General features: G+C 45.8%; 1 protein-coding gene across 2 annotated transcripts in view; it reads left to right on the top strand.

Annotated features, from left to right (window-relative positions):
* The first annotated feature begins 2,871 nt into the window (after positions 1 to 2,871).
* DOCK1 (dedicator of cytokinesis 1) overlaps positions 2,872 to 18,234 on the top strand; it is a 277,725-nt gene continuing 262,362 nt past the window's right edge. For both annotated transcript variants that reach the window (XM_039378955.1, XM_027737067.2), the window contains exon 1: positions 2,872 to 2,967. In XM_039378955.1, the coding sequence (XP_039234889.1) occupies positions 2,922 to 2,967 (46 nt within the window). In that variant the 5' untranslated portion in view covers positions 2,872 to 2,921. The remainder of the gene's footprint in view (positions 2,968 to 18,234) is intronic.

Raw genomic sequence — 18,234 nt, 5'->3', positions numbered from 1 at the left:
CCTAGCCCATTACCATTTTTTCCTAGCTGTAAAAAAAACAGCATTGGGATATTTATGCTTGGTGAATTAGGAGTATTTTTTTACTGGCTATCAAAATTTTAGTGGCATTAGCTCTATTTGTAACAGGTTTTCATTAAAATGAAAATGTGGGAAGCAATAAAATGAATATGGACCCTCATCAACATCAGCGAGGCTTTATGGTGGTCTTGGGATCAGTTGTGTTGTATTTGTTACACATCATCATCAGACAACAGGACAAACCTCTTTTTTCACTGACATCAAAATAAATTTTGCTGTTGTATGGATTGTATGGACTTAATATGTAGAATATGTAAATAATTTTTTAGCTTTCATTTGATTGAATCTGGTGTTTCCTGCCAAAGGCATGCACTTAATCTTCAGGTCCCACTTAGTACAGGTATAAATGTAAACTGAGACTAAGGAGTGGCAATCTATATGAGAATTAATTTAACCCCTGGTTAACACCCCAAGAAAGGTTGGCAGCAGCACATTCTTCAGGAAGGATAAACACGCTCCCTTAGCCTCCCTCAAAATGGAAACAAATACCACAGTTTGACTTCCAGATTTGAGGCCCAGAAAGGAGAAATGAGCAACAGCTCATTTATTAACTAATTACAGCTATCTGCAAGGCTCAATTAACATCAGTGTGCTGCTTTGTATCCCCTGCTCACACCCCCAAAGCCACTGCAGTTCCAGGGAAGTGATTCCCGGTTATCAGGAATCTAAATGAAAAGTCAATCAGCTTCCCTGATTTACAGATTGTTACATTAACAGCCTTAGAAGTCTCTAAACCATCTAATGCCTGAGCAGCTTCTACACCTTTGCTGCACATATTTAGGAGCACCACAAAAAATAATGCACCGGTTGTATAAAAGTGGGAAACATTAAGTGTTGGAAATAAATATTATTGCTGCACTGCTTTTCCATTCCACTTTGTCTTGTGTGGAAAAGCAAAGGTGACTATAGGCACAGAGCAAGTACATCCATTGTCTCAGTTAATTCACTTTGATTTCCCTTACAAAAATAAACCTGTGAAATCAAAGAGCTCACTTGTAAGTTGCCTTTGGTAAGGCTCTAATCATTTCTCCATCAGCAAAGGATAAAGATGATGAGCCACGACTTCGAAAACCTTTTGATCTCCTCACTCCCAGGCAGAATGAATGAAGGTGCAGGAGTTTGCTCTCTCCCAGTGGCCTTTGGATTCTGCAGGACAGGGGCAATGAAATTTAGATTAGTTTGAACATGTAGAGGATGATCTGGGAAACTAATCCCAAAGATTGGCAAAGGAAAGCTACATGAAAAGAGGAGTAGACTCCTTCAGGTGTTTGAGAGAATACTTGATCTCAAAACCTGACAGTAAAGAGAGCTGTTGCAGAAACTGGCCCTTTGCCATCCCAACAAAAGAACACGAGAGATAAAAGATTCAACCCCGGACCTATTTTAATCCTTAACTTTGTGGTACAGAGCTTCCCCTTTGGCTGAGAACCAATCCTACCAAATTACAGCCAGTCAGACATTTCCTCTCTCCTTATTTCCCTTAAGTGTTATCCTTCTGCTTTTGTTGAAAGTTTATTTTCTATTTCCTAAAGGCTTTTTAAAAAATTTTGTTTTTAAATCACGGTCCTGGATCTCTCCAAGATTACAGGGGTTTCCGACAAGGCTTTGGATTTAGGTCTAGAAATCAGAAGGCTTATAATTTTTACAGCACAGGAAGGATTTGCTCCGAAAGGTGTGCTCAACATCCAATGATTTGGGTTAAAAAGGACCTTCAACACCATATTGTTCCACCCCCTGCCATGGGCAGGGACACCTTCCACTAGCCCAGGTTGCTCCAACCTGGCCTTGGTCACAGCTTCTCTGGGCAACCTGTGCCAGGGCATCCCCACCGTCACAGCCAACAATTCCTTCCCAATATCCCATCTAGCCCTGCCCTCTGGCAGTAGGAAGCCATTCCCCCTTGTCCTGTCTCTCCAGGCCCTTTTCCCAAGTCCCTCTCCAGCTCTCATGGAGCCCCTTTAGGCACTGGAAGGGGCTCTCAGGTCTCCCTAGAGCTTCTCTTCTCCAGGTGAACCCCCCCAGCTCTCCCAGCCTGGCTCCAGAGCAGAGCTGCTCCAGCTCTTGGAGCATCTCCGTGGCTTCCTCTGGACTCGCTCCAGCAGCTCCACATCCTTCTGGTGGACCCCCAGAGCTGGAGGCACCTCTGCAGGTGGGGTCTCACCTGAGAGGGGCAGAATCCTCCCCTCCCCTGCTGCCCAGGCTGTGGGATCAGCCCAGGACACGTGGGGGGTTCTGGGCTGGATCCTGTCCAGCCTCTCACCCACCGGCTCCCCCAAGCCCTTCTCCCAGGGCTGCTCCATCAGTTCATCCCCAGCTGGCATCGACACAGGGGGGTTGTCCCGACGCCGGTGCACCAGCACCTGGCATTGTTAAACCTCACGACGTTCTTACAGACCCACTTCTCGAACCCGTCCAGGTCCCAGACGCAGAGTCCGCCACAACCGCGAAACACCCGCAGAAACCCCGTTTTAACGCCGCACCGCTGCGAAGGAAACACTTTTTGCGCAGGCACCGAAACTTTCCGTCGGAGCACCACCAGGTGCACCTGGAATACAATCAGGGAGGCACCTCCCCGTCCCGCTGTCCTTTGTGCGGGAGCCGGCCGTGTTTTCCCGTCGGTGGGAGGCGCGGGGCTGGTTCCCGAGCGTCCCCCGGGAGCGCTCCCGCATCCCCGGGCGCGGGCGGGATGCGGAGGGCGGGCGGCCCGGAGGGAAGGGGCGGCCGGCCGGGCTCCGGCTCCGCCCGCACCACATGATCCGAGAAACTTTTCCCGTCCCGCGGTTGGAAAATGGCGGCGTAGGGAGCGGGGCTCTCGCATCCCGGCGCCGGCGGCTCCCAGCGCCATGACCCGCTGGGTGCCCACCAAAAGGGAGGAGAAGTACGGCGTAGGTGAGGACACACCGCCCCCAGCCCGCCTGGTGCCCCGCGGGGGGACCCCCGGCCCGGGCCTCCCCCCATCCCGTCCCATCCCATCCCTGCCCGGCTTCCCCGCTGCGCTCCCCTGGAAGCGGCAGGGATGGATCCTCCCCTCCGGGGCCGGGATGGAGCGCGGTGACCCCCGTGTTCCCGGCGTTCCCGATGTTCCCGGGACCCCCCCCCCGGCGCGCTCCGTGCGCCCCCCGCCTGCCGGGACTCGCTCCCAGGAACTTTTAGGAGTTGTCTGGGAGCGAGCAGCGCTCTAGCTGGAAAAGTTGCCTTTCCCTTCGCTCCGCTGTTGCTGCCTCTTCCCGAGCGCTGCTCGGAGTAGAAAAGGCTTGGGAGTTGTTTCCACGTCGGTTTCTTTCCCACCTCGCTGGTGGGAGCAGGGCAGGATACGCTTCCCAGGCTGGATCCTTGGTGGCCGCTGGGAGCCCACCCTGTGCCCTGTCCCTCTTTTGGAGGTTTTGAGGCTCCCAGGGACAGGGCTCTGGCTCTGCGGGGAGTGTGATGTTCATGCAGATGAGGGGTTTCCCTGCGCGCTGCTCTCCGCGGATCCATTTCGTTCTCCGCTCCTTCCGTCGCTCCCAAACAGAGGGGGATTGTTCCCAGCTGGTGGTTAAAACATCTCCGCTCTAATTAAACAGCACCAAAGCCCCGTGGGTTTGGGCAGGGCTGTGCCAAGAGGGCCCGTCTTGAGTTTAAAGACGTTCGATTTCGAGCAAAAGAGTTTGGTTTTTTTGGGTTTTTTTTTTTTTTTTTTTTTTTTTTTTAGGGATTGCGGAGAAGAAAACTTTAGTGGCATGAATGAGCGTTTGTCTTGGGGAAGGAAATAATAAATCTGACTGTTCAAATTGGAGAGGCGAAATTCAGTGTCCACCACAGTTCTTGGACTGGATTGATTGTGAAGAAAAACTTTTCGCGTAAACCTACAGATAAGCCTTGTATAAACAAAGTGAGCAGGAAAAGGGGAGTTTCTGGGTCTAAGGAGAGCCCACGTGAATTATAGGAATGAATTTTAAATTTTGTGTGTATGTCCCAAGAAAACATGGCACAGCTTTTAAATTATTAGCAAACCCCAGTTGCACTGTGTGAGACCCAGGAGTAATTTCAGTGCTGAGGATGCAGGACAACTGTATGGAAGCAAAAGTATTGCTGGTGGCAGTCGCTCATTAGGTTCCCAGATTACCTCCTCGTGCTGTGGGATGGGTGTTTGGGATGATAAATTGTCATGTAGTAGAAGTTGTTACAAACCAGTGACACTCGAAAGCAAGTTCCTCTTCTGCACGAACTCGTGTCTGCTGCTGTGGTGGAGGCCACTGCCCACACCTGGCTTTCCAGGAATCCGTGTCTTGGGAGTGACTTTGAAAGGATGAGAGAGAAAGAAGTGTGGAATACACTGAGTAATTTAAAATATGCTTTAGGTAAATACGGATCTTCACCGTTGGAGATTGTATAGTAAGAGAACTAGACTTAACTGTAATTTAAGAATAAAAAAAATCACATTTCCCAGTTTGGAAACGCACAAGACGATGTGCTCAGCTGGTGCTTAGTTGGTATATTTTGTTTGTGTCCAGAGAAGTTTGTCGTGGGTTTGTAATAGGATTGTTTTTCTTTCATAGTTTGTTTTCTTTTTCCTGCAAATAAGATGAGAGGGACTGTCCTCCCCAAACTGGGCCATTTCTCTACTGAATCACAGGGGTGTGAGAGTTGAAAGTTGCATTGCAAGGAGATAAAATTGGATTTAGAGTTAATCGAACTTGTCAATTCACTGGGCTGTTTTGGGAGGGATAGCTTCCTTTTGGTGTCGCTGGGCTTCCTCCCGAGGAGAATGAATATTCAGTTTGGTTTTATGTGTTTGGTTGTATAAGTTTGTGTTCTTAAAAAAGGGCACCTGTGTACACCACGAGTCCTCTGATGTTTTATTTTTTGCTGCTTGTGAAATTGGAGGTTGTGGAGAATTGATGCCACAGTTACACAGTCCCAAACAGAATTGCAGAAGGCACTGTTAGACCAAAAGTTCTAACATAAGAATATTTTTCTTACTATTTGCCCTGACCAATCCTGCAGACTGAGGTTGACTCAGTATTGTCTGATAGTGAAACAGAAACATCTTCATGTTCCCAAAGAGTATTGTTAATTGAACTGCCATCTTAGTGATATATAATGTATTCTGTGTGGATCTTATCAGTCCGTATAAATATGTCCAAGGGGTGTCAGAGGATGGTGTCAGACTCTCTTTTTAGTGATGTGCAGTGATGGGATGAGGAGCAATGACCATAAACTAAAACAAAAGAAGTCCTACCTCAACATGAGGAAGAACTTCTTTGCATGGAGGGTGGCAGAGCATTGGAACAGCTGCCCAGGGAGGCTGTGGAGTCTCCCTCTCTGGAGATATTCCAACCCCACGTGGATGTGTTCTGGTGTCACCTGCTCTGGGTGACCCTACCTTGGCAGGGGGGTTGAACTGGATGATCTCCAGAGGTCCCTTCCAACCCCAACAGTTCTGGCATTCAGTGTGCACGCTTCCCTAAACCAGAAATAGCAGGAAGGTGTGTTCTGTTGTGATTGTTACTTGTGTCGCAATCGTGGGAGCTCAGAACTGTGGGCATATATAGAGAGATGTTTATATTTAAAGAGATGTTTATATATGTGTGTTTATATACAAAGAGATGTTTATATATGAAATACACACATGTTCATGTCATAAATATATATACTTTACCCCCTCATTTTGGATGGTATATTTCTGTGCACCACTGAGGATTTTTAACATATCCAGTCCTGAACATCTGCAGCTGGAATAAATTAAGGCAACAATCTGTGATGAGACAGTGGTAGGACACAGGTGTGTTAGGGAAGGCTCCTCCTGCCCAGCCCTTTGCCCTGGCACAGTGGGGTCTGTGGTGCTGCTGGATTTCCTGCACTCAAATGAAGTGAATTTGGTGTTGTACAGAGGCATTATCTCAGCAGGCACTTGTGAGCGTGACTCAGCTCCGCTTCCTGAGAGAGTTCAGGGGAGGCTGCACGAGGGCTGGGTGTGGGTATAATGGGATAATATGGTTATTAGATTAACATATGGGGAGCCCTACGAAACAGGAAAACCATCAGCTTAATTGGAGAAGGTTTTCCCCGCTCCTGATGCTGCATGTCCTTCTCCTTCCTCTCAATCCTGCCTTTCATCTCCCTCCCTGAGCCGGGGGGATGCTTATGGTTGTGTTGAGGGGACCCTGTGGATGTATGGCTTCCTTAGAGGGGACATCAGAGGCTGTTGGAGTCCCAGGACTTCTCATGTCTGCTGTGTCCCCTCGGTGGCACCAGTGGCTCCGGAGTGTGGCTGCTCAGTCTCGCGTTTCCTGCTTTTAGTGTGATGTGAAAATTGTAATTTTGGTGTTCTTCCTTAATGAGATGTAATGAGCTGCTTTGGCAACTCTGTGAGCCTGAACAGAGCTTCTGAGATGGCATAAAGTGGTGGTAGTAGCTTCCAAATCCTCATGACTTCTGCTGTTTTTTGACCCTTTGCCTTTGAGCTGAGAACTGCAGTGAGAGGTAGAACTGGTGCCATTGTGGTCTTACTATAAATACTGTATTTAAAATGCCTTTGTGTCCAAAGGTTTGTGCCTATATGGGGGAATTAGACCATTACTATGATAGTTTAATCCCTCTTTTTTCCCCTTTTTTTTAATGAATGGTGAAGTAAAGAAATAGTACCCTTGGATGGTCGGATGTAGAAGGAGAACTTGCCAGTTACGGGGCTTGTGAGCCCTGTTGAGATCCTGTTAATTTTCAGGATGGGGTCCCTACTTTGCTACTCCTAATGAGAACATGGATAGTTGTGCCCTTGCTGTAATCAGTAAGGGTCTCTGCCTTGTAGGCAAAGTGCTCCTGTCCTTGGACAGCTTCATGAATCCTGTGTCCAGTTCTGTCCCCTCACTGCAGGAAAGACATTGAGGGGCTGGAGCATGTCCAGGGAAGGGAATGGAGCTGGAAGAGTCTGGAATATAAATCCTGTGAACTGCAGCTGAGGGAGCTGGGGGAGCTCAGCCTGGAGAAAAGGAGGCTCAGGGGGGACCTTCTCCCTCTCTGCAACCCCCTGACAGGAGGGGGGAGCCGGGATGGGGGGTCAGGCTCTGTTCCCAGGGAAAAAGGGACAGGATGAGAGGAAAGAGCCTCAAGCTGGGCCAGGGGAGGGTCAGGTTGGACATCTGGAAAATTTCTGCATGGAAAGGGTGGTCAGGCACTGGATAGAGCTGCTCAGAGAGGTGGTGGAGTCCCCATCCCTGGAGATGCTCCTTACAAGGAGCACCTGGACATGGTTCTCAGCGTTCTGGGCTGGGTGACAAGGTGGGGATCGGGCACAGGTTGGACTTAAGGCTGGAAAAGACTTCCCAGACCATCGAGTCCACCCTGTGCCCAATCCTCACCTTGTCACCCAGCCCAGAGCACTGAGTGCCATGTCCAGGCATGCCTTGGACACCTCCAGGGATGGGGACTCCACTGCACTGTGTAGGGTGGGTGCCTACACCTGCATTAGTTTAAAAAAAACAACAAGAAGCAAACAAAAAACGAACCCCCAAACAAATCCAATGTTACTTTGTGCCACACCAGTTGGGTGTTCCTGTATTTTTCCTTGTTACTGGTGAGTTTTTGTTGCGTGTCATGACAGGGCAGATCATAACTAGCCAGATTTTAGATGTGGACTTTGGCCACACTTCACACTGAGGGTGTTTTAGTGTCTCTGTGAGACTGGGAGAGCTTTTCCAAAGGTGTATATGGAAGTTTCTTCATACCAGGTACATAGAAATACATATTTGTTATTATTTAGGGGAGGGCTGTGAGGAGTTGGTGAACTAAGTGGTGATACCATGGTCATGATACATATTTTGCAACTGAGTTTTGCTATTGTAATGGCTCTTTGAATGGGGGAATAGGAATTTGGTAATGCTGGTGGAAGTAGAGGAACTCCTACAGCCCAGCACTGCTGCTTCACTTCTTATGCTCCAGGGAGGACCGTGGTGCTGTGGGACAGATGTAAGGCTTTTGTGGAACCCTGGAGTTATGGTTTATGGCTGTGGTGAGCGGTGGTGGCATGTGGAGACTCTTTTTGATTAAAGTGACCTTGTGTTATGCATATTCATGCCCGTGAAAGATTTATGATGATCAGTGAGCACAGTCATTCTGTCCTGTGGAGGGCAACAGGACTGAGAGAATTTGGATTGTTCAGCCTGAAGAAGAGAAGTCGTGGGGTGACCTGACTGTGGCCTTCCAGGACCTGATGGGAGCTGACAGGAAAGATGGAGAGGGAATTTTTACGAGGGCTGGAGTGACAAGGCAAGGTGGAGTGGCTTCAAACTGACAGTAGGTTTAGGTGGGATATTGGGAAGGAATTGTTGGCTGTGAGGGTGGTGAGGCCCTGGCACTGGTTGCCCAGAGAAGCTGTGGCTGCCCCATCCCTGGAAGTGTCCAGGGTCAGGTTGGACAGGGCTTGGAGCAACTTGGGACAGTGAAAGGTGTCCCTGCCCATGGCAGGGGGGGAACTGGATGATCTTTAAGGTTCTTTCCAACCCAAACCAGCCTGGGATTCTATCTTTACAACACCTTTTCGTTCCCTACTTGCTGAGGGGATGCATTTCCACGTTCCCCCATCCCTGTCACCCCACGAAGCAGAGGGAAGGGACTGGGAGCTGAAACACACTCCTTCCTACATGAGTGACCTTAATTTGACTGCAGGCATGTGCTCAATTACTCCCAGTTTACTCAGCAGCCACTATTGTTCTCTATCAATAAACACTTGTTGCAAACAACAGATTGGAGAGGGATAAAGATACCGGATAAGTGTGTACTCCTGTTAGTTTTCATCCAGGTCAGCAACAACTTTACAAGCTGGGATTGTTCTGAGAAATGATTAGGGATTTACCAGGAATTATTACTCTTTTTTCTCGTAGAGCACGTACTGACTTCCAGTAGGCAGCCAGCTCTGTAATACAGAGCTTTTATTTAACTCTCTCTGCAGAGAAAGTTTTCAGTCAGTTTAGGGATTTTTTTTCAGCCATTAGTTTTACTCTTGTTCCTAGAAAATAGAAGGGGAGGGAGAGTTTTCACAAGATGAGGTTTCACACTATACATGATACACAAGTACGGCAGTGACAGTAGGTCCAGGGGCTGATTTAAGGTTTTTGGTTTGGTATTTCCATCCCTGATAGCGTTCAAGGCCCCAGGTTGGATGGGGTCTAGTAGAAGGTGTCCCTGCCCATGGCAGGGGGTGGAACTGGATGGTCTTTAAGGTCCCTTCCAAATCAAACCATTCTGTGATTTCAGGTAGCAGCTTGGTGGGTTTGTAGTTATCCCCTTTATCTCTAATATTATAAATGCTTGACTTGGGTGCACTGAAACAATGCTAATTTTGGGCTCTTTGCCACACTTGGCACGGATTTCTTTGTGCTCCAAGTGCATTTTCCTTTCTGCAAAGGCAAAGTTTGCAGGGAAGGGGAAAATAAACTGGAGGTAACTTAGAGTCAAAGCAACATCTCCAGGAAGCCTTTCTGTCAGCTGCAACTGCGGGTGTAAGTGTTGGGATAATTTTTCCTTTAAATATTTGTGTTTCTGGGGTTTGCCCAGTGTTGGCTGTAGGGCACACGCAGGATATGCTTTGTCTAATCCTTCAGTGCAGCCCTGCTGGACCGAAATCCAATACATCTTGTTAAATACCTGTAGACGTGTCCAACTCTAGATAAATAGCTGAAAGCTGACTTATATTAATGAATGGAAGCTCCAGCAAGGAACTGCTGCTAATCCAGTCTTAAGGTATTTACTCTATCAAAGGTGTCACTCTTGTCTCTCCTCTTTGACTTGCTGCAAGTCCAGAACTTCCACAAAGCATTCAGTGGTGCTGCTCTTCATTATTATGGTTCTTCTTTGACAGGGAGATGGACCACTGAAAAATTAGCTTTTTTTATATTTTTTTAAAACTTAAAAACATTTTTAATTCTGTTTTCTAGCCCGTGGTAGCCCCTGAGGCTGTTCTGACAGTAGTAATTTTCTGAGTAAGGTTTTAATCAATTCCTTAATGAGTTATTGGAATACTTTCCTCCTTTAGCTTGGAGAGGAGTATTGAAATCTTGCCCTATCTAAACTAAAAAGTGTTCAGTAAGAGATAATTCTTGTAATTCTGAAACTTTATCTCTGTTTTCAGGCTGTAGTTGAGGAAACATTTATATATTTATAGTATTGTTTGGCCATGTTTATGTAACTTGTGAATTAAATCTGATTTCTGATGTAAAGATTTGTAACACAGAAAGCAGCAGTGGCTGAATTTTGATTTCGTCAGCAAAAATAGGAAATATCTCTGGAAATACTTTTGTGCTCCATGTAGCTTTGTAACTAAACTGAAATAATTACACTGAGAACTATTCTGTGCAATCAGGGATCCACATAAGTAACATAACAAGCAGATGGATGAATAACTGAGGTAACTATTGCCTGTGATACATGAATTTTGGTTTTTTTTGTATAATATTTCTTAGCACTGCTGCTTTGTTTCCAGTATTGCTGATGTTATTTCTGCACAAACCTTTTTATAACATGTTTTCAGAGGTTTGTGGTGGCTGATTTTACCTAAGGGTGTTGGAGTAGCAAAATGTCTTTCTGTTGCCCAGTAGAAAATACCAACAACTAAGTGGGACAGAGTTTGCTGTGTAATTTATGAATGTGAATGGCAGTAAAATTGTACATAATCAATGTATGTGCTTGTAGGCACTTGGGGGTTTAAGGCACTGCGTTCTGTACATCTCTGCTCTTGCAGTAGCTGTGTCACTCTGATGTTTGTACTACACAAATTATTCAATATTGAGATTGAAAAGCTGCTGGAGCAGCTCCCAGGCTGAGCCTGGTGCAGGGATTTTGGGAGAGGATTGTGTTGTTCCTGAGGAGTCCCGTGTGTGGAGGGCATTGGTGGTGGCATGATGGAGAAGTGCCTTTTCCATGGGGGAACCTTTTGGCTTGACCTGAGGAGTTCCTGGCAGAGCTTCCTGGAGGCACAGCTCCTGGGCAGCCTGGAAAATGTCCCTTGGGCAGTGCAGGTGGGCACTGGGGTGAGCACAGAGGCTGAAGTGCTCCCAGAGCCTCTTCAAGCATCCAGATACCTCCTGGAAGTGCAGCCTTAGGTGTTTGTGTTTGCTCTGCCTGCCCTGTCCTCCTTATGCAAACAAAGCACGGAAGTACCCACGTCACTCCCTTTGCAGTTGAATGTAATAAAATAACATCTGTTGAGGGAACCCACAAGGAGCTGAGGAGGCCAGACCATACCCAAACCTCACTCTCAAGGGCCTTCAGCTGGGCTATGTTAGGAGGACTTTCCCAATTTCCATACCTGGAATAAAAAGAAAAAAAAGAATTAAGGAATAACTTGTCAAGCCTTGGTGCTGGTGGTGCCTGTGATTCCTGAATCAGGCAGTGGGCAGAGATACAGGATCATGGAAAGCTCCACTCTTACCTGTGTCTCCAGCAGCTTGCCTGCCTCCTAGCTGGTGCTTTAGCCTTTAACACCCTCCTAATGGTGCCAGCTGATCTGCAGGAAAAAAATCTTGGCAGTAGGGAATGTTTCAATGGATGCACTTGGGTCCTTTTATTGCCTCAGCTCAGTGTGTGTAGTATCTGTAGCAAAGGCTGTGCATCAGAAATAAAGTGAAAGCAACTGGTAATGCCAAAAGTATTCCTGTAGTAGACCCTGGAATAGGAAATATCTCAAAGCTGAGCCAGATGGGAGTCACTGATGATAATTTGAGTTTCTGAGTCTTGAGGCAGATGGTGAACAATTTAAAGGGACGCTTGCTTTCAAAAAAAATCTGCTGTGCATATGACTCCAGTGAGCAAATCATGACCCTGACATGGCTCTGGATTATCAAGGCAGTGGCTTGGAATGCCCTATAAATACTGTGCTCTGAAGGAGGGGTTGCACTGCAGCAGTGACTGCGTGTAGATATGGTTAAGTGTGTTGCTTGGGTGAGGAAAATTATAGATAAGGGTCTGTGGGAACCTTTAAACCTTCTCTTGACTAAATATAAGGTTAATATCTCAAAATAGGAGCGTTAAGAATGAAAACTGACATCAAAATGACAAGAAGTGGGATTTTTTTACTTTAATTATTATTTTTTAAGTAACAGAAAGAGCTAAAAGAGGATGTGCTTGTCAGCTTTTGTTTGACTTGTCTTTGACTTTTTCCTACTGCTTTGGGGTGGTCTGGGAGCATTTTTGCTGTTTGGCATCAATCTGACTCATTCGTAGCTCTAATATAGAAAATAATGCTTACACTCAAGCCTTTAGTGTGCTCTAAAATGAGATAGTGGTGGTGTTACCTGGTGTCTGGCCCCTTTTTTCATTATATCTCCTCTTTTATCCTTGCACACAAATACCACCCAGTTTTCTGCAGCCATCTCCTGTCATCTTGCCATCCCTGCTGGAATTCCTTCCATCCCACTCACCTGGCTCCCTCCCCCTGTTTCACACTGGGGGGAAATTGTGCTCATCTTTGGAGACTTACAACTGGGGCAAATGGAAAACTTGAGCACTGCTGTCCTCTCTGCCTCCAGCAACAACCTGTACATTCTCTTCCTCATTTTGCAGGCTGTGGAGGCTGCATTATTTCTCATGCCTTGGGTAGGGACCCTCATCCACCTCCCACTGTTGTGCTGCCTCAGTCTTGCCTTTATTTTTCTTAGCTTGACTAGTATGTGTTGGTGTGTCTCCATCAATCCATCACCTTCCTGAGGCTTCTTTGACCAAGAATCTTAGGTGGAGTAGACTTGAGACACTGTTTTATTTCCTCCTGGCTGAGGTTGGTGTGTCTTGTGTTGTGCATTGGTTTTTTGGATTTATTTTTTTTTTTTTTTGGCCATGGGTTGATCTGTGAAGTTTCCAGTGTGAAAGCTAAGTGGTATAACCAAACCAGTGGTTTTACTGATAGTGTTTTTACTAAGTTGGTTTAAAAAGAAGGTGGTTTGTGGCTTCCCCCCCCCATTTACTTTTGGAGGTATTTTGGGCTTCCATTTCAAGTCAGAGTTAGTCTGTAGAAGGCATGTCTTTGGTATGGCAATTTTTACCTCTATCCTTCCTTGGCAGCCTGTCAACAATGCCCCTGTAGCTGTTGACAGCCTTTGTTCCACTCTGTGTGACCTCCATTGGGCTGTTCTGCACTTTTTTTGATGCTGCTCACTGATGGTTGGGTGTAAAGAAGCCAACTTTTTGTCATGGATGTCCCAGGCAAAGGGCAGAAAAGCAGCTCACAAACCCTGTAAGACTGGGACTGCCTCATAAACACAGCAACTGGAATTGGCTCCTTTGGAAAATGGATTTAGTGACATCTGACAAAGCACTGGAGGGGATTGAAGCAGTGGATAAAGATCCCTTTCCCAGGGATTTCAGTTATTGAGCTTTTCTGGTGAGAAAACAGTTGTTTTTGCTCAGAGATTAAATATCTGTTCTCATCTCCAGCCACTTTTTATGGTGCAGAGGTATTCCTTAGTAGTTTCCACAGTGTGTGAGTCAAACAGGACAAAACACCAACCCCAGACTTTTGATGGAGAGCCAAATATTGTCTTGGTATTTATTGCATTACACTTTGTTTATGTTTGTTTGTTAGTTTTGTTCTTGAGTGTTTGACTGGAACTAAGACTCTAAAAGGATTAAAAAAGCACATTAGATGTTTATCTGGATAATAAGGGCGCCTGCAGTTACATTGGATGGGATTGCTTTAATGCTGAGCATTAGTGCCCTAAAGAGCTCCATGAGGTGCTGATGGATGAGGGAATTTGTTTTGTGAGGTCTTGGTGTGTCTCTAAAATGTTGATGATGGGAATTGGACTTTGGACTCTGTTTTGTCATATCTGGTCTCTCTCCTGCTGTTGGGATGTTGCTGTAGGTAGCAAGCTTTAATGAGTTTATGGCAAAGCTTTCTTTAAACCAGTGCCACAGCCAGTGTGAAGTGTGTCCTATATTAGCTGGTGGACTCACCATCCCTGGAAGTATTCAGAGAACATGGGTATGGCACTTGAGGACATGGTTTTGTGGGGAACATGGTGAGTTGATGGTTGGACTTGGTCTTACAGGCCTTTTCCAACCTTATCAATTTTATGATTAGTAAAGGTTTTTTGGGGAAAGAAATCCAAACCTTCTTTGAGAAGCAGTTGAGTCTTTGAGGAGTGCCTGAAGTAGCTGGGGTGGGAATTCTTATTCCTTACAAATCAAGCAGTGGACTGGATATAGCCAGATAAGCACATTGTACTAAAGACTCGTGAGAATTCCTCGGTTTTGGTGCCTCTTACATCTTTGGAGGTGTTGTGTGGGTTCAGCTCAGGTTTGATTTTGTAATTGAATGTGTTAGTGAAATGATTTATTAACACATTTTTTAATCAATCACTTGTGCTGCAAAAGAGGCCTCCGTTTATTTACTGAGCTGTGATAACTGACCGATTTAACTGGTTCTGATTTATGCCTTCAACACAAAGTACACTTTGGGTTTCCTGCAACAGCTGCTGGTTTCCACAGTTAAGAGAGCACAAAGGTGGACGTGTTCTTGGCTGTAAACCAGTAGTTTTAATACTTTTAGGGCTTGAATATTTAAAATATTGGGACAGCTGTGTAAGCTTTTACAGTCCAGGTGTGATACCATCTTAAGCCAGTGTGCTGATCTGGGAGCTGTTCTTAAATCAAGATATAAACTTTTAACACTAGAAGTTTGTGTATGATATTTGTAAAATGCTGTCTTGATGCTTTCATAACATTTACATAAGGAATGTGGAAAATATAAAATAGTTCTGGGGAGGGGTAATAGAATAATTGCAGCTCAGGTGTTGAGGAGGTGGGTGGTGATAGCAATGAGAAATGACTGGGTAAATGTAGTGAAAAGGAAAATATTGGTGATGGTTAGTGAAGCCTTGTGCTCTACCACTGTGTTTCCCTTCTTGTTGCATCTGCACATCACAGGGGTTCTGTTGTTGCCTTTGCATGCAGCAACACACTCTGGCTTTTGGGGCACTGTGAAGTTTAAGCTGTTTTTCTCTGGAACACTGAAGGCTCTTTAGCAAGGGGAGTAAGTTGGATTCCTACAGGAAAATGGCACAAATACTTCTCCCACCTTTTTCCACCTCCCTTGTGGATGTGAATCCCGCTGCTGAGTGGCCCTGGTGTCTCATAGGATGCTTGCACCAAACTTAGCCAGTGCAAGTGTGCGTTAGGGATATATTAAAAAAGAGCTGGTTTGCTGGACGTTTCTTGAGTGTATGTTGTGCTGGCAATCATTAGTTTGATTTTTTTAATAGGTTTGTTTTGAGGGAGAGGTCCTCAAAGTGGTGGATGAGTTGGTTATTGAGAAATAACCACTGTTTTTTAGATTAATGCAGTATTTTTACAGTGGGGAAAGCACGTTTTAAGGTGAAAGTGGTTGTGGAGACAGGATATGCTGCCCAGCATAGCACAAACTTGTGCTGCTGGTTGGAGCTTGCCAAATACATTTGAGCAGAGTTTGGAAATCATGACAGGGAAATATGTCTCCTTAAGCTGTTGTTTCCTACGGAGCAGTGCTGGGAACAGCACCGGGCTGCTCCTCCAGCCAGGAGCTGGCTCTGCCCCCTCCCTTGGCTGGTGCTGCCCTGGGCATGTGCTGGGTGCTAATGCTGCACCTCTTTTCAGGGAATACTTGGATTGATGCTGGGAAAATAACATGACAAAGAGAAAGAAAGAATAATCAAAATATTGGGTTTTTTTTCTTATAATAGCAAGTTAACAAGTTACTGCAGGTTAGTGGCACCTTAAACACCCTCCTGGCATTAATAAATGTGACCATCGGTGGTGTTTCTAAAATACAATTTTTTTGGGTGGTTATGCTTAGGAAGGAAGGTGTTACAGCCCTGAGCTATTCTGAATTACCAAGGGTGATTTTGAGGCTCAGGGAAGTAAGGGACATAGTTGTAAAGGTTGTTTCTGATATTTCAGTGGGTTGAGGGGTGTCTTACCAATGGGCAACCAAACTGATCAGTCAGACAGGACTCAGAAGCTGCTGGTGGAAAGTTCTCACCTGGGAATTCCTATATACATTTGTGATTGATTGCTGGGTTACATCAACTTTAATTTAAAAATTAATTTACTATAATATATATATTAAGATTATTAGTTAATTTAAATAATTAAAAAAAAAAAAGAGTTGGACTTAAAGATCCTTGTGACTCTCTTCCAAATCAGAATGTTCTGTGATTTGATTAGAAAAGGCTTTAGAATGATTAAATTAACTGGTGATAAAGTTAAGGTTTGCAACTATAAATGTAGGTTTTTATTGTGCACAAATTGTGGAGTTCAGGTGTCTGGAAGGGTGTTCTTTTACTCAGGTTTTTCTCACTTCCCAGAAGTTTATATATTTATAGAGAGAGTAAAACATGATGCTGTTTCTTAGAGAATGGTGGTGTTGTATCGTATCATTCCTTCTCCTTATTTCTTCCTGAATGAATGTAAAAATTACTGTGGGTTCAGAGGATTCCCTTTAGGTGGGAAACATGGATTTGTAGGGATATGAGCTCTCTCTAGCAGCTCCAGCAGCGCTGGTGGAAGGGCTGGTGATGAGAAGGGGACTCTGCAGCCTGGAGTGAGCCGGACAGTGACCCTTTGTTAGGGCCAGTGGCCGAGCCAAGTGCTCTGAAAGCAGCACAAGGCATGTGATTGCTCTCTGGCTTGGAGAAAAACAATTTTTCCCTGTTTTTTTTTTTTTTTTTTTTTTTTTTTTCCAAAATGCTGCTCTTATCTTCCAGTGCATTCAGTGCTGCTTGACTCGCTGCCATGGTTACGTTTCCCCGTTAATTCCGGTCTAAGGTACAACTTCGGGAAAAGTGTCCCTTCTTTCCAATTTCTGCAACAGCCTGGCTCTTTTGGGAAAGGGAAATATTGGTGGATCAAATTGTGGCTCTTAGCAGGTCGTTCCTCTCTCTAGTGTTCTTTTGGAGAAGGCAGAACAAGTTCCTCAGGGATTATTTGACTCGGGATCTGTGCTCCTGCTCTGTCATTCTTGCTCTTGGAGACAGCCTGAAGGCCTGAGAGACAAATAATGTGATGGCAAAGAAAAAACTGAGCAAGGTTTGATGTGGAAAAAGCCTAAAGCTCTTTTATCTCTCTTCCCCACTCCGTGAGCTTTTCTGAGAAAGCAACAGAGGAATTCTGATTTTGTTTTCTCTTGTAGAAATACCGAGGAGGAAGAAGAGTAGGAAATGAAAACATCTTCCCATCACCTCGTTTCCTCCTTGCTTTAGGCTCTTTGCTCTGCATCATCAGCTCTGTATTGCAGGGAATAGTGTCATTTTTCCCCTGTTTCTGCAGCAGTGCAGTAGCAGTTTTATCATGTTGAAATTGATTTTTATAGTCATGGAAATGACTATTAAAATATAGCTGTGACTTTAAGCTCTCTGCTGTAGAAATGCTTAGTGAAAGACACCGTCTTCACAAAATTATGTTCAGTGCAATAGAAGCCTGCTGCAGTGGCAAGGGAGATGCTTGAAGAAGCAGGGGACTGATGCCTCAGATGGTGCTTTGTGCCCTCCTTGAGCTCCAAGTTGTGCCTGTGGGGGCTTTGACATAATTTGTGCTGGTTTATCCTGGTGCTCTGGATTGGGAAGGACTTTGGGGTTTGCCTGCATCGTTTGTGTGACTCAAATCCGGCTTGTGAACGGGACTGTAAGACTGAGCTTGTGGCATTTGGGGATGTTGCACCTGTTAGCAGAACATGAACTAAACCACAGGAAGTTCCACCTCAACATGAGGCAGCACTTCTTTCCATGGGGGGTGGCAGAGCACTGGAACAGCTGCCCAGGGAGGGCAGACGGGGAGTCTCCCTCTCTGGAGACATTCCAAACCCACCTGGAAGCGTTCCTGTGTCACCTGCAGCAGGTCACCCTGCCTTGGCAGGGGGGTTGGACTGGATGATCTCCAGAGGTCCCTTCCAACCCCAACACTGAGATTCTGTGGCTCAATTTAGGACCTTTCCCTAAGGCTACACTCGCTGTCTGTTAATTGGTGCTGTCACCATCACCCTGAGGTTTGGAACAAGCTGGACTCCTGCAGCTGCTGCCCGAGGGACAAGGTGTCAGTGCTGGTGCAAGGGGAGGGGCAGGGACATGCAACTGGAGGCTCAGGAGCCAGGAATGGGTGTGGAGCTGCAGCCCTACCGGTTTTGGTCACTTATCTCCTGGGGAACCTCAGTCCACC

The sequence above is a fragment of the Pipra filicauda genome, unplaced genomic scaffold (assembly GCF_003945595.2).
Source record: "Pipra filicauda isolate LSUMZ 115617 unplaced genomic scaffold, ASM394559v2 scaffold150_size2825430_pilon, whole genome shotgun sequence".
Taxonomy (NCBI): domain Eukaryota; kingdom Metazoa; phylum Chordata; class Aves; order Passeriformes; family Pipridae; genus Pipra; species Pipra filicauda.
This window is presented reverse-complemented; position numbering and strand designations above follow the sequence as displayed.